Consider the following 16766-nt stretch of genomic DNA (forward strand, 5'->3'; position numbering starts at 1 on the left):
CTTGCTGGCTAAACTCAAAATAAGGCCCTTAATCTGATGTACTACTTGTCAATGATTTTTCAGTGGTTCCCTCTGTATAAATCCAGGAAATGTCACATCCTTTTGAGGAATATCAGGGTGCAGCACAGTCTGCACTTGACCCAGATTTTCCACATCATGTGAGAAAATGCAGCAGCAAATCCTCTTTGGTATCTGATGGACCTCTATTATGTACATGCAGGTTCAACTTACCCAAAGTGAAAGGAAAACTCTGTGGCCCCCTCATCACACCTCAAAAAACCGTTCCAACTGAGTACAAGATGCAGGTCTGGAGAAGATGCAGTACTACTGTACGGAACTCACTCCCAAAGTGAATATACTCCAACAGATAATCTACTAATGAATAGGTGGAACTCAGCAAGATGCTTGCAATTTTAGTACTACTTACATCAAGTGTGACAGCAGTTAAGGATTTAGCGATTTTAAGCACTGACCAGTCCCTAAGAAGCCTTGTTTATATTCTAAATAAATATAGCAGGGTGGGGTAGGATTTTCTGCATTGTTTAAAAACATACCTTAGGAAAGTTTAAAAAAAAAAACACATTTAAAGCATGTACACATTGAATCCCAGGAGGTACCTGCAGGAAAGTCTGGCTTAGGATGTCCCAGTACACTCAGAAGCAACGGAGCTGCAATAATATAAACCAAGGTCTTTCGACTTTGGTGTCCTGGGTCCCCCACACTGTGCTGCTTTGTTAGACCTGACAGCCTTACAGTAGTCTTCCCCCAACTTTTTGCCTGTCTCCCTTCATATTTCTGATTTTGTTTTTGCTGGTTTAAGGACTCTGTACACTTTACCACTGCTGACCAGTGCTATAGTGCTTGTGCTCTCTCCCCTAAATATGGTAACATTTGCTCTTACCCAAATGGCATATTTATGTCCCTACTAAAGTGCACTAGATGTGCCAAGTGCCTGTAAATTGAATGCTACTAGTGGGCCTGCAGCACTTATTGTGCCATCAACATAGGTAGCCCCTTAATCATGTCCCAGGCCTGCCATTGCAAGGCTTGTGTGTGGAGTCTCACTGCCACTTCAATTTGGCATTTTAAGCTACTGGCTAAACTTTAAACTCCCCTTTTATTACACATGTCACCCCAAGGTAAGCTATTGGGCAGACTGCTGTGCAAGTAAAAGGCAGGGCATTTACTTGTAAGTTTAACATTTCCTGGTAGTGAGAAACACTCAAAGTTGTTTTTCGCTATTGTGGAGCCTGCTCTTCTTATAGGCCAGCCTTGAAAATTCCCTTTTATACTTTTAAGTGGTAATTTCTGATCTGAAAGGAGTGGCATTGTCATGTTTGGTTTGGCTGGAATGGTAGTGAGAAACCCTGCTTAGTGGCGAAGTTGGATTTAACAGTACTATTTCAGAAATGCCACTTTTAGAAAGTAGGCATTTTTTTCTGCACTTACTGTGCTCTGTGCCTTACAGTCTGTCTCCAATCCACGTCTGGTCTGTGCTGGATGACAGTTCCCCTTGTGCATTCCACCCAGATAGCCATACACACAGGACACTCTTCAAAGGCTATTGGCCTAACCCCCACAAAGGTCTGATAAACCCCCACAGATCTCCTGGCAGGCAGGACTGGGATGAAAGGGGAACTAGTGCACTTCAAAACCACTTTTTTGAAGTTTTCCCCACTTCAAAGGCACATTTGGGTAATTATACTGGGTCTGTGACTCCCTCAAATCAGACACTTCTGGACCCACAACTGGACTCTGTCATAAGGACTGCCATGCTGCCCAGAGGACTCATTTGGACTGCTTTTCTGAAAGCTTGCCTTCTGCTAAGAAGTCTCAGGGCCATCAGAGACTTTACCTACGGGAGAAAATCCATTGAGCCAGAAAAATCAACACAACACCTGCAGAATCAACAAAGCATCTGTTTCATCATCACAGTGCATTTGGATTTTCCATGCATCGTCTCTTGTCATCAAATTGTCCCTGCACCATAGTAGAGAACCAAGGCTGCGTACCCGGAGATCGATGCATCACTTTCCTCGCAAAGAAAGAAACAACGCATTACCTCAGCCATGGTGGAAAAATCGATGCATCGATTTACTTTCTGATGCCTCATCTCCTTTGTAGCCCCCTGCATCATTATATTTGATGCATCCCAGGAACTTTGTGCTAAACAGATACATCCATTGATTCCTATGGATTAAGACTTACTTACACCTCTAAAAGTGATATCTTGACTTGTGCATATTGGATTTTTGACATTTTTGGTCTTGTTTCATTCAGATAAATATTATCTATTTTCCTAAACGTCTGTGGAGTACTTTTTGTGGTGTTTTCACTGTGTTACTGTATAAGTTATTGCACAAATACTTTACACATTGCCTTCTAAGTTAAGCCTGCCTGCTCTGTGCCAAACTACCGGAGGGTGAGCACATGATAGTTTAGCTTGTGCTGTGACTTACCCTGAGTAGGTTTGAGGTCCCTACTTGGACAGGGTGCATACCTCTGCCAACCAGAGATCCAAATTCAATCAACCTTTAAACTGGGGCCAAAGAACTTCTTTTAGCACATAGCTCTTACAGTGGTGAGGCAAGTCCATGACTGATGCGGGTAGCTGCTATGTGCTAAAAACACAGAATTTAGCAACACATCAAATTCTATTCTATAAATCACTATCCAGTCATTGCTTTTTCCTTTTAAAAGGGAAAGTACTTAGATACCTATTGATCTAAATACAACCCTCAGTAATACAAATATTTACAAAATTTAACACACTAAATCCAGTCTACTCCCCATAGTTGAACCATTCAGGCGTAAACACCCTAAACCCATATAAGCCATTACACCTATATATGCCTATGCCCAACACAATAAAGACATCCTGTTACTAGAATTCGGGTCTATTGGCTTTATTAAGGTGTTCACAAAACAATCAGGCCTTTAGAACCTTGATAATTAATCATATATTAAATGATAAGCTTCCTGGCTTTACCAAACAATTATGGCTATTTCTAATTATCAGAAAGTTAGACCTACCAGCTTTGCAAGCTTTTCAAAATCACAAATGAATATTTCATCACAAATGCATATTTACTAGAATACACTAGGTTGGCAAATATTCACACAGGAACCACAGCGCACAAGACCAACTACTCCCATGTGGAAACAAAATGAAATCTCAGTACAAAAGCTGAATACACAGCTTAGCCCTGAGAAAGGATTGACAACGAGTCCAGCTTTTCCTGGCTGATGATGTTAGTGAAGGTGCCCTGACCTTTTCTATGATGAGGCACCCTGCATACATGGGCTCCTCCATCTAACCAGCACATTTCCTTCAGTGACTGCAGGTGGGACCAGTGTTCTGCACTGCCCACTTTCTTACATGTCCTTGGGAATTCTTCCTTGTGTGTGGAAAGAGTGCTTCTGGTGTCTCCAGGCACTCAGGCTGTCCGCCACTTGCAAACTATCTGTATCTCCAGCCCCAAAATGCTGCATCTACTAAGGGTACCCACAACAAGACCAGTTCACAGAAGCCCTGGAGATACTGCGTTTCAGATTCCTACAACTGGCCACAAGGAGGAGGCAGCGGGGTGTTGCAACTAGCCCTAGAGAGAGTTCACACGAGTCCAGAGAACAAGCCAGAAAGTCTCTAACTCCTGCAAGGAGTTCATGAGGTCAGGGTGATCTTTCTCCACCTTTGCAGTCCTCTTTTCAGACCTCTGAGGCTGTGTGATGGTTTAAAGAGGGAGAGGAGTCCCTTTCGATTGTGGGGCAGCTACCCAATTTCACATGCCACATATCTCTCCATCCCTTTTGTCACTCAAAGAACCAAACCCTGTGTTACATGCTGGAAAAACAAGGATAGCAACTCCCTAACAAATCAAACCATATCTCTATTTGGTTTCATACGTCTTAAAACCTAAATTAAATATCCTGTGGTGATAAGAGCAAGAGGACAGGCTTTCTTCCCTTAGGTCCATGTAGGTACATCTTCTAAGCCAATTTACACAACAGTGGTGCTAACATCTATGACAATTTAATGCCGACCACTTCCTTTAACAGAAGCAGCCTAATCTCCTTTGGAGGGGATTTTGGTTTTTTATGCCTTGATTTGCCAGTATGAATATTTAGACCCTTTCTATTACATTACCATCTGTGCACGAAAGCCAGGAAAAAATTGGGATGTTCAAGGGTTAGAACGTGATTCCTTAGATTACCGGTTTCAATGACATGCATCGAAAAGGGTAGGATTAGATTCACCAATGCATCCAAAGGGATGATACTTAGTGTGGCAAGAAAATAGGGGTCACACTGTGAGGTCAATCTAAACAAATTTGCAGAGTATCACAATGATGAGATTCTGTTAAATGTTAACACTTTAAACTCACCCACAGTCCCTCCCTTGAGCAGTACGCGTTGGAAGTACCACATCTGCAACTCTATGCATTTTATGCCATGGGCTTATTAGCTTGCGCAGGATGAAAGGAACAGAACTATGGTTTACTTTGGTAATTACATTTTACAGTGTACACAAAACAGTCCATAGATGAATAAATAAAGGAGTAGATTTTATATATAAAGAATAAAATGGTCAGGTGCAGGACAAGTGCTAATTCTTAAAAGCTTTGCAGGACTTCAGATCCGTTATAAGGAGAGCGGAGAATGGGGAGCCACACGACCTCCGCACAACATCACTATACGCACAACTGTCACACCTTAAATATTAGTGGGCAAGCCTGCTCTTCAGATTGCCACTTGGGCCACGGTTTTCGATATCAGCTTCACATGATGTGAACAGCCCACTGAGTAGCAGTCTAGAAGACCAGCCACCAACGATCTTCAGTATGTCAAAGAGAAGCCCCTTTTCTAGCTATGACCCTACCTTCCGGGCCCGTATTCTTCCCAGTGCACACAAAAATTGAGGGAAGGGCACGCTGAGAGAAGCATGCCAGTTATGAAGAGGCCCGGATTGCTACTACTCCCTCCATTAGAGTTGGACACACCACTCTTTTTTTTTTAAATCCATATTCTGATATAAATTGCACACAAATGAAGAGCTGAAGAAAGGGTTCAGATGAATGTTTTGGTGCATTTACTTCATAAATTGTTGTAACAATCTGAAACGTGCACAGCACAGGCAATCACAGAAACCCCAGGGAAGCAAGGATGTACCAACAAAGGGAGGCCACTCACCCTGGCAAGCTCTTGATTCTTTTCTTCCAGCTGGTTCTCTAGTTGTCTGAGATGTTCCTCTATGTTCCCATGTCTTTCTTCAGCCTAGAAAATGCAAAGGAGAACAGGCTAGATTACTTTACACTGCTGGAATCAAATGGAAAAAGGAAAGCTATGAGTAAATAGGTAAGGGAGAGTGAAAGGTAAAAACGCTATTTGGCTGTCAACATAAGGGTATACAGCTAGAGGTCTCTTGAATCGTTTTTACCGAAAGGATAGAAATTGTGCACTGGCACCCCAAATAACATGTTTTGGCACAACATAACCTGCTCTTGCTCCTAAATAGACACTCTCTATTTAATTAGGTGGGAGTTGGCTGAAGATTTAGCTTAGGAAAGTGTTAACACGCTAGCTAGTGTTTAAGAGGTTATTTAAACTATATGATAGCACTCAGAGTATTTGTACTTGGGGTACGTTGGTGCATTACTAGCTTATCTAAAAACTAGAATTTAATTTTTTTTTAAAACTATTATGAATCAGTTCATAGACAGTTCTGATTACCTGTTTCATAGTATTAAGGGTACAGAAGTTAAACGCGTACTTGCTATTAAAATAGCAGGAACGACGACCTAGAACCAATGATTGTAAGAACCTTCATGCATGGGAATGGGAGGAGACCTAGCGAGACCTAGCGAGACCCAGCAAGAAGAATTGTGTCCCTTCATAGTTTGCCAGTGCGATCAGTGCTAAGAAGAGCGCCAACATCATTCAGTTCAGTTTTTGCAGTCTACCATAAAGCCTCTTCCCTGGGGGAGGGAAGGATGAGAGGGGGCGTAGTGGATTCAATAACCGAGCATAGTTGGTTACTTTCAAGATATTGTTACGCTACCAGATAATACTACATCAGTTGCTAGTGCACCCGTTGTGCTGGCAACATTAATTACTTGTTTCAGTAGCTACCAAGATAAACACCGTCCAGCTAGTGCAGGATGTGACTACTGATGCTGAGACGGTGAGTCTATCTCGGCATTGGTAACATGTTTATTTCTTGACGGTGTGCAAGGGGGCGATCATGGACTATAAACACGTTGGCTCTACTGCAGTTCTTAGATTATCCAGGTTGTAGCAAAACCTGCTCACCACTAATGACCTCATTCACAAACATTGTTTTCCAGATGTTGAGCAATCCTATCTAAATGGATTGTTCCTGATAACAGAATAAGGATCTGCTTCCATTTAAATCTGTAAACAACATCAAGTGCTCTGGGCGATTAATCAGCAGGGCAGCTTGTCTTCAGAGAATGACTAGGTCCAGGAAGGACAAACAACAAATGCTGGCAGTAGTGGAAGTAACACACCACACAGGTGCAAATCGCAAGTAAAATATAGTTTATGATGCTTAAAATATGAGTTTCAACTGCCATAGACTCCCTTGAGGAACAAATCTGTAAACAGTTCAAAAAAGAGGGAAGCACTCAAGATTTCATACAATCCTTTATCACATCATTAGACTGGAGTTCACTAAGTTTCAAAATCAACAGTTTTGATATTGTGCGAAAGTCCCAGTTCTTGTGGGATCCATCCACTAACTTTAAATCGCAGCATTGATGAGTATAAAAGATATATACATGTATTCTTCGGTTTCCATTTCAACTTATCACAATCAATGTATCAGCCCGACCAAAGCGTTTTATCTCACAAAAGGACTTCACCAGGGCTGACAGAAATGCATACAAAAAGTATTTACAATTACATAAGCTGGTACTCTTCTGAAGGTACTTACTTAGAGGCTATGCTTGCATTTATTATAAGGAGTCCTGCTATTTGACATTAGCATGAAAAAAAAGTACTGGTCATCAACGTAGGCACTGAAGTGTGTCATTAGAGATTATGATTGCACTTATTATGACGAGACCAAAGGTGTAATGAGCAGAAATACTCATGAGTAACAAGACACTATTTATAATATGTAATTTCCATTTTAGACAACATAGTACAAGGAAGATTCATAATGGTGATGACTCAATCATGATGTTCACCAGTATTATTGTATTTTTGAACTTGTGAATGACTGAAAACGATTCTGAATGTATTTTCTTTAGAGTGACTGGATTGATAGCTGGTTATGGGTTTTACATATTTTGTTAACAGACAGTATATACTTCGAGAATATAATGGCTTTCCAAATGATTATATGTTGTTTTAACCATATAAAATGACCAGTTTATTTAATACAAACTATTGTACTGTAGTGATGTTGATATGAATGTAAACATGGACAACACTGGATTTAGTAAGCATCCTTAAAACTCACTGTTGTAATATTTTGTAAGTGGATGTTTGTATTATGACACTAGTATGTATTTACTTGTAAATATTTTGGATGTGTTTCTTTGCCGCTCTGATGTAGTCTTTTGTGGGAAGGAATAGGTTGCTGGGCTGATACACTGATTGTTCTATGTGAAAATGGAAACTGAAGAATACAAATATGTATTATTATACACACATCATGAACTGTTCATTTTGAAATGTAATGAATTTCAAGGTCTGAGCGCTGAGTCATAAAGAGGTCATAGAAAAAGGTCACACACCATTAGCACACATTGAACCTTCGTGACACAGGAAAAGCACTAGTGTCAGGTGGGTCTTAAGTATGTAATCTTTTGAAGACCCGTATGCTTTCTTGGAGGGTCACAGTAGAAATCAGGACAATAGCTAAATGATCTCTCCCTGTTAAGAATGAAGGACCGTCGACAAGGGGAAAAAACTTCTTTCCATCGTCCCTCTTTTTCAGATGTTCACATTCTTTTTTTCCAAATGGTTAACCCCCATAAACGTTGTTGTTCTCTGTTCTTCTCAGAAGGTTTGGTTGACCACCTACCTTTGTCAGGGCCGCAACTCTCTGGGCTAGCTCGGCTTCCACCTCGGGCAATGTCTCTGCCTTCCTCATGGTCTGCTGCAGTTTCTGCTCAGCGAGTTCCAACAGCTCTTGGAGATGACGAGCTTTCTCCTCGCACTACACGAAACAGTAAATAAACTTTGGGCATGGCACTCAGGAAAGTCAATTGTGTTATGGCTTATTGCAGTTTACAATGCCCTTATCATTGTGTGATTGATTACTTGCGTTACGTTTGGTGGAAACATTGAAAGAAATAAAAAAAACATAGAAACCATCTCATAAACCTATGCTCTAACCTAAATAAATTAAACGAAGCCATGTCTCAGGTTTTTGATAGAACAATCAGTTTCATCTAGGAGCATGCACAAAACCAGTTATTCAACCACATCATGACATTTTTAATAAAAGTATGTAAGTATTTAAAAATCCAGTGTGATATTCACAATGGATTCTTCTGCCCCTGCAGCGCTACACATAGGTTGTATGTCGGAACAATGCAGCCGTTTACCACGCCTGCCTTAAGAACACGGCCCAAACCACAAATGCATCTCTACAATGCATTCCTGTACCATGCAAGTCATTACAACGACTTGCCTTGGGGAAAGTGCTGGACTTTGGGATAGTATAATTTACCATTCCAACTCCAGTCTGCGCCACAGTAGGGAAAGTGCTGAACTTAAAGTCCAACATCAGTCCAACTACGCTTTCCCTAAGGCAAGTTGTTGTAATGACTTCCGTGGTAAAGGAACGCATTGTAAAGACGCATTTGTGTTTTGGGCCTTGTTGTAAAGGCATTGCGTGGTTCGAGCCGCGTTGTGAAAGGTGTTTCCCCTACACATATAGTGTGAGATGCAAAAACACTGACGTATACTAAGGATACACCTTCTTGTGGAGGTTTGACTCCACCTTCTTCAGGATATTTTGACTAGGTCACCACCTTACTGTAGAGAGTCATTAAAGCTGGATATCTCTGGAAAGTTTAAGCTTTAACATACAGGTATTTCACTTTTGCAGAAGCCCTTGTTTGAATGGTGTGTTTCCTGTCCCTTCACGATGGTAGAGTAACAGCAGAAAAGAATGCACTTATGAAACAAAAGAATGCAAAGTTCCAAACCAGGTTTAAGAAAAACAAGTGAAATGTAATATTGGGAATGTGCCCTTCCTGCAGGGTCTCCCCAGTTTTTTGGCTTCTGTTACTGAACCCCCTTCTTTTGCTGGTCATAAAACCCTGCACACTTTATCACTGCCAGCCAGTCATAAAGTGCTTGCACTCTCCCTTCCAAACATGTTAAAATTAGGATACACCTAAATGATACACTTAATAGTATGTGCCAGTGTTATCATCATTAAAGGGAAGAGTACAGGGACCTTATCACTTGTTTGCAGGGGTAAACTGATTAGAGTGCTAATGTCAACAAAAAGGGTTCAGTTACACAAGGTAAAAAAAAAAACTGGTGTGACCCTGCACTAAGGGCATATTTCCAACACCTGGACAAGGACTGTGATTGTTATTTGAGGCAGATTCTCATCTCTTTCAAGTAATACTCTAATTTGTTACATGAAACCAGATAGATCAAACAAAAGTTAACAAACATGATACAAATGTTCAAATAGCATAGCAAAGAAAACCATGTTGCTGCAATTATAGGCTAAAAACAAGCATTGGCAATGCCAATAGGTCTGGCTTATAAATGAAAGTACCTTTTGTGTCACTAATGGATGTAGACACACAATATGGCATCATACAGGCACTCTGTCACTCATCCTTGCAATCATACAACTGATTCATTGATCCACTCACTCATATACAAACTCAGCAACAAACACAAGATACATTAAAAAAAATACAAGTAAAACATGCTGCCTTCTAATAATGACTAGCATATGTTTGCAATAACAAAATTAACAGTAGCAGGTGTCTGTCTTGGAATTGTGTTGTAAGTAGTTCATCATTGTTTAAAAGTTCAGGCATGACAGCCACATATAGAGCTGTGATGGTCATCTTGGAAGGGTAAAACAATTATACACTATGGACAACAGAATAAAAAAATTATCCCCTTGTTTAGAGGAGAGGCCAGGTAGAATGCGATGCACTGAAGATTAAATGAGTGGCAAGCAAGCAACCTGTTAGCACTGCTTAGAGAACTATAGCATGCTCATAAGAAACATTAAAATAAAATGAGGGGAAGTAAAGAAATGAAAAGTAAACAGTAAAAGGAGAACTTTTGAAACTAGAGGAGTAGCCAACCAGCCCGATTCTGAAGCGCACTCATTTTCAGGTGTATGTACACACAATTAGAAAATGCCATCATTCACAGGGCAAAAGAGCCAATGACTGATGCAGATGAAACCATTACCCCATGCAGTTTGCTGCCATGGTTGGTAGCAGAGAGTACATGACACCAGACAGACCAATGGCAGAACAGTGCCCACTCAAAGCCCTTCTATGTATCTGTGTGGAGCTATATATATCATATATATGGATATATATGTCATTTATTTATTGCAAGATCCTGACAGACATCTAAAAAGAGATTCCAGCAAGAATTATTACAGTGTAAATCTTCTCCCCCCAAGATTTGTCAGAGGCAGTAACCAACACTAAAATAATTCCCTACAAAGGTAATCTGACATTTTGCGTAACAAAATACCTATGTGTAGGCTTTAATATAGAGTAGTTACAATTCACATCTAAATGCCTATTGACATGAACAAATGCATTTCACAATAAATATTTCAGGTCCTGTGCCTTTATCATAACATTTCATAATAAACAGATCAGGACGATGGCCATGATCATTGGCTTGCCAATATAACCATCACAGCCTCCTGCATTGAGTATAAACTTTGCTGCAAGTGAAAAAGCGCAGTGCAGTGTTTTTAGTGAAAGCACACAAATTCACCCCATTCAAATCCTGTACACAGGGAGATCAACATGTGAGTGGAGCCTAAGCCCCTTTCTAAGTAGGACTTTGAAAGCTCTATTTTCTTGATCATATAAGGTTTGGTGACAGTTGCACTGTCAAGCCAGACCTACAAATCCAAGCAGGTTAATAAATGTCCCCCTCATACCTGTGCTACTGCCAGAAGGAAAAAAAATATGTAAGTTATCTAGTTTTCTTAAAAACGTTAATAGCATTACAGTGTCATGCATGTGTTCCACTGAAAGTTCAGACCCAGTCAACTGGATAAATGAACAACACCATCACAGCTGCATGAAAGACAAATGTTTTTTTTGTGGAAGCACACAACTCTACCGAATCAGAACACGTACTCCTGGCTCCCAACATGTGGGAAGAGCCACAGCCCCTATAGTGAGGATTTTCACTTAATTGTCTGGTGACCATTGTTCTGCCTAGCTAGACTATCAGCATTACAAAAAAGTCAAGGAATGTAAAAATATTTAAAACCCTTGATAGTGTTCTTCAGGACTTGATGGGGATCTAGACATTCCTTGCTAACTCTGAAGTACATACATTTTCATGAGAGGTAGGGGTATGTCTCTTGAAAGTCTTTGACTACATATTTAAGAAACATTATGGATCAGAATTATGTTCAAGGGAACCAACCTGAAGGATCTTTGTGAACATGGCTATGTGAGAGGGGCTGGGGAAGCTACCACATTGTGCAGGAGTGCTCAGCAAAGTTCAACGACCTTGCCTAAAAGGAGTTAAGTGGTACAATATCCAAGCAGGTTTATCCCATGAGTGCACATGGCATGCTGTAGGAAGCAAATTTTAAGCAGATCCCCTCATCTTTGCATCCCATTGAATGTCCCAGATGCATTTTTGCGAGGCCACTGAGAGGGCTATGTCATTTTCGCTGGCTGTATTTCAGAGCATATTTGATGGGTCAAGTATCAAGCAACTTCTGCCTCAAACATGGAGACCTTTTGTTTTAGATGGAAAGAACATAAACTCAACTTTAACAAAATCCAGTTTCAAGATGAGTTTTATGACTGGTGTCTGCATTGAATCACTTGGTCTAGGGCTTATGAGGTTAGAACCTACCTGGGTCCTAGACATTTCCAGCTTTTCACCAGACAGCATCATGAAGCAGTCTCTTTCAGAAGGCAGTCATACCAACAAATATAGGCCCAAACATACTTATAGTTTAGGCAAGGAATCAGACTACCACAGGTTTGGAAACAAGTCATGGGCCCTGAGAGTCAAGCTGTAGGGAGAAACACATTCTTGAAATGTTCCATTGACAGGCAACAGAATGTTTCCTTGAAGCAGACAGTTAAAACATTTTCTGGTTCCAAGCTTGCTCCGAAGAGTCAGTGAGCTAAATGATGTGATCAGTGTTTTTAACAGCCGGCCTAGCTAGATATTGATGGTTTTAACCACTGCCTTCTGCATGTTTAGTGATGTTAGAAATGGGGTCTCAGTTGCCAGGGGTATGCACCCAGTCCAAGCCAGGACCACCATTCTAGTCAGGGTAAGCCAGATACACACTAAAAGACAACCTGTGCTCACCCGCTGGTAGCTTGGCAGAGAGCAGTCAGGTTTCTCTCAAGAGGCAATGTGTAAAGTATTTGTGCAACACAGACACACACAGGTACACAATGAAAAATCACAAAAAGTCTCCACACAGGTTTAGATAAATTGACAATAATTTTATAAATAAATCAAAAGGAAAAGGACAAAAATCCAATAAGTAGAAGTTGAGATATGTATTTTAGAAGAATAAAAGAGTACTAGCACTTACAAACAAATATTGCTTTAGGGGTTACTTGAGGTCACGCTAGACTGGGACAAAGTCAAGAGTTCAGGCCATCCACAATAGAGTGCAGGCTGACCACAGCACCCACGGAGAGCTCTCTGAGCAAAGTACCGTAATCCTGGTCACCAGATGTGTTGATTTTCTTCACGCGGTGCTGGCGATGCATCGGTTCCAAAGGCAAAGTGCCAGTGCTGTGATGCATCAGTTCCAAAGCTGATGCGCCAGGTTTCGCCACACAGTTAAGAGATGCATCAATATTTCTTCAGGAGTGGTGGTGATGCGGTGGTTCTAATGCAAGGTTGCTGCATTGATTCCAAAGCCAATGCACGTGGGTTTCACCATGCAGTGAAGGATGCAATGATCTTCCTTCAGCAGAGCAGCAATACAGTGGTTCTCATGCAGCAAGGATGCGATAGCGAAGCACTGTTCCAAACACGAAGCACTGGTTCTACTCTTGCAAAAGGGTCGATGAGTCGGTTGCTGCTTCCAGCAGGCAAGAGAGGTGTAAATTTTGTTGGTCAACTATCTGAGTCCACTTCAAGTGTAGAGACGTTGATACCTCTGCTTCTCTAGCACAGGAGGCAAGCCAACAAGCCCTTGGAGATCCCTTTGGGGTGCAAGGCAGCATCCAACTCTCCCTCAGCAATGTCAGAGAGCAGCAGGAAGCTCAGTGAAAAAAAGTCCTTCCAGGTCAGCAGTCCAGCAGAATGACAGTCCTTGATGCAGCACAGCAGTTCTCCTGACAGAGTCCAGTTGTAGGTCCAGAAGTGTCTCATTTGGTGGGGGCCATAGACCCAGTACCTATACCCAAATGTGCCTTTGTGGTGGGGGTGACTTCAAAGAAGAGTCTGCAAAGAAATGTTGCGGTGTGTAATTCAGGCAGTGAAAAGTGTGACAGGCTGTCCATGGGGGCCCCTGCACTGCCCATGCCAAGGGCCATGGGATCCCTAGCACCCCGTCTCCCCCAGCCTTTGCATGGCAGTGGACACCCCATGCAAAAGCTGGCAGTCACGGGAGTCGTAATCCCCAGGGCAGTGCTACCCTGGTTGATTAAGACCGCCAGCACTGCCAGGCCGTTGGCTGGTGAAAAAGTGGCGATGCTGGTGGTCAGACCGTGGCGCTTTTGCCACGGTCATAATGAGGCTGTCGGAGTGCTGCTTTGGCGGCAGTCCGGCTGGTACCGCGAGCCGCTATCCTTGTAATCAGGGCTTCAGTGTTCCTGCATCACTTGAAGGAATCATTGTGCACCAAAATGAACGATGCAGGCTCACAGGTCATGCATAGTCATTGTGTCACTTGAAGAGCTGCTGTCTGCCAAATGAATGATGAAGGTACATGACCCTCAAAAGGTCCCCGGTACCAAATTGAGAATCAGTGCTACAACAAGTACAGGGTAAAGGCACTTGAGCCTCACACAGCCATGAGTGCCAAGTGGACTTGGTCTCTCATAACGCCAGTGGAGGGACAGCTCACCTGCTTTGCAAACACCACATAAGAGGGACATATTTGGTGGGCTCAGAAGCAGTTGCTGGTTCCTGGTCTTACTAGGTGCTTCCAACCTGCTCACAGAAAATTGCTCAACACCAAACTCGGGATTCCCTGAAGAGGGTGGGTCGTGCCCATGCCCTGTGTCCTCCTTTGCACAGCAAAGGGATTATTCCTCAGTCTTCAGTCCTAAATGTCTTTCGAATAGCAGGTCGATAGGAGTCCTATCCTTGGTCCTTGCCTTCCTCTGCAGGTGTGTGCAGAGCTCCAAGAATGAGAACGCAAATCTTGGGTAAGCTACACGGATTGGCTTGCATTAAATTCTGAGTATAGTTGTGAAATCCAGAAGACCAGTCAAATATAATGTTAGCCCAAAACCTTTGGAGGTACCAATTAACTTAAATTTCATTTTCTAAGCAGTGTGCCAGACTAAATGGCAGTTTCAGTTGAATCTGTCCTCCTGATTTAATTTATTCCAACGCAGGCAATGCTTGCTAGCAGCACCAAAGCACAGGACAAAGGGATGGGAAAGACAATGCCTTTTCACTGCAAGAATTGTGTAGGTAGGCCTTCTCATTTGGTTGTTTCTCTGTGTAGAGATTGAACAAGGCAAGAACAGACTGGCCTGCTGGGACTGTTTTAGTCAGTTACAGCGAACAACAACATTTCCATACATGAGCTTCCTTCAAGATGAGGTTTGAAAGCAACACAGTTGCACATTGTTTTACAAAACATTCTGAAGGGAAGCGAAACTGAGAGGAGCAGCACAAGAGGCATGTAAGGAGAAGAAAGGAGGTATGAAATTTTACCACCTATAATGTTAAAGGTGTGAAACAAACAGACTGGGACTCCAGCACGGGAGCCCTACCTCTCATTGTCGGTAAGCACTCTTCTACAACTACACATGCAATCAGAGGGAATAAAAGGGTCCAGATATGACGTGACACACTACCACAAGAAGTGTTTTGAATGTTCACCTATCTATCTCTACAAAAAACATGTTCGTTCAAAAGGGGCATTTATAAATCGAAGAGCAAATTATAGTAAAGCACGAATAATTCTTTAATGTTATTTATGGTCAGCAATCTCATAACGATTGCCTGAGAGAAAAGGGGGCGAGGTCTTGTGACATGCTGAGACCAATAGATCCTCCACAAGAATAGATTGCATGTGCTTGGTAAGCCGATGGGTTCAATTCAGCTCTTGAGAGTGCGAGCTCAAAAGTACATACCATGGATTAATTGGTTGACAACATAAGCCAGAAATGGGGAAGCTCAGGAACTGAAGGGGTAAACTGAACCAGTCATCACTATTTTTCCGAAATAAAGAAAGAAATAGCATCTTATGCACTATTGAGGAATACATATGAGTCAGAGAGAGAAGTAAGGTGGAGAGAAGGCAAAGAAAGAGAGAAAAAATATCCTTCAACAATGATAAGACAAAGCTGTGGCACATAATGCCATCAGCCAACAAAGCACAAACTTCATGAGGAGAGCAAGTCAAGTGCCTGGTCGCCTAAGTACCAGATCAAGATCCAAGAAACACCCATGACAGTGGTGTAGCTTCCATTTGTGCAGTAGGTGCAGTGGCACCATGCCCCAGAAGCCATAAGGGCCCACTGGCCCCAGTTTATTGCTGTAATTAGTACTTCAAACAGCAGAGCCTTTCTTTCCTTGTACTAGGGCCCATGGGACCCTGGCTATGTCACTAACTGCTGACAGAAGAACATACGAAAACAGGGGAGATGTTTCAGATATGACTCTGAGAGAGATCAAGTTTTATTAATTAATTAGTGGCATATATGTAGCATATGGCAACTAATAAATCCATAGTTTTAAAGGTCTAATAGAGAAAATAACAAAGAAATGAAAACGTGCATGTTAAATTGTGGGGGACATTTGTGCCTACTTTTCGTATTTCTGACACCATGTTTAATATGAAAACATTATGCACTTATATTTGAGTGAATTATTCATAACAATTAACATGGAAGTATTATTTTCAAGTAGAAATAGTAGAATTGAAACACGTTGTATTAGATGAATACGACTTAAAGACACTTACATTGAACTAAATGGATTTCATAATGAATTGGGTGTTTAGAGAATACTTTAAAATATTTTAAAATTGCTTACAACATAACATGAATAATGTTTTAGATTAATAATTTGTTTTGCATATTTGATTTAAACTTTGAAGTGTGCAATAGGTTTGTTAATATATTCATTGTATTCATGTGTGTTAGGCTTTCTTATCATGACTAGGCCTGAAAGTTCATTTTGCAAGCAGCAATGAATTTTTTTTTGTTTATTTGTCCTCTCTGACCTGAAATCTTTTTCTCAGGCAGCAAATGTAGGGGGTCATTTTGACCCTGGCGGTACATGACTGCCAGGGCTAAAATGATGGAAGCACCAAGAACAGGCTGGCGGTGCTTCCTGGCTCATTACGACCGCGGCGGAAGAGCAGCGGTCGCACCGCCGGGGCCGGC

At 41.7% G+C, this 16766-nt stretch overlaps 1 protein-coding gene across 5 annotated transcripts in view; it reads right to left on the reverse strand.

Annotated features, from left to right (window-relative positions):
- Window positions 1-16766, reverse strand: part of PPFIA4 (PTPRF interacting protein alpha 4) — a 3105259-nt gene that overhangs the window by 1690132 nt on the left and 1398361 nt on the right. For all 5 annotated transcript variants that reach the window (XM_069239004.1, XM_069239005.1, XM_069239003.1 and 2 more), the window contains 2 exons: window positions 8051-8185; window positions 5191-5274 (listed from right to left, as the gene is read on the reverse strand). In XM_069239004.1, the coding sequence (XP_069095105.1) occupies window positions 5191-5274; window positions 8051-8185 (219 nt within the window). The remainder of the gene's footprint in view (window positions 1-5190; window positions 5275-8050; window positions 8186-16766) is intronic.

Source organism: Pleurodeles waltl, chromosome 6 (assembly GCF_031143425.1).
Source record: "Pleurodeles waltl isolate 20211129_DDA chromosome 6, aPleWal1.hap1.20221129, whole genome shotgun sequence".
Lineage (NCBI taxonomy): Eukaryota > Metazoa > Chordata > Amphibia > Caudata > Salamandridae > Pleurodeles > Pleurodeles waltl.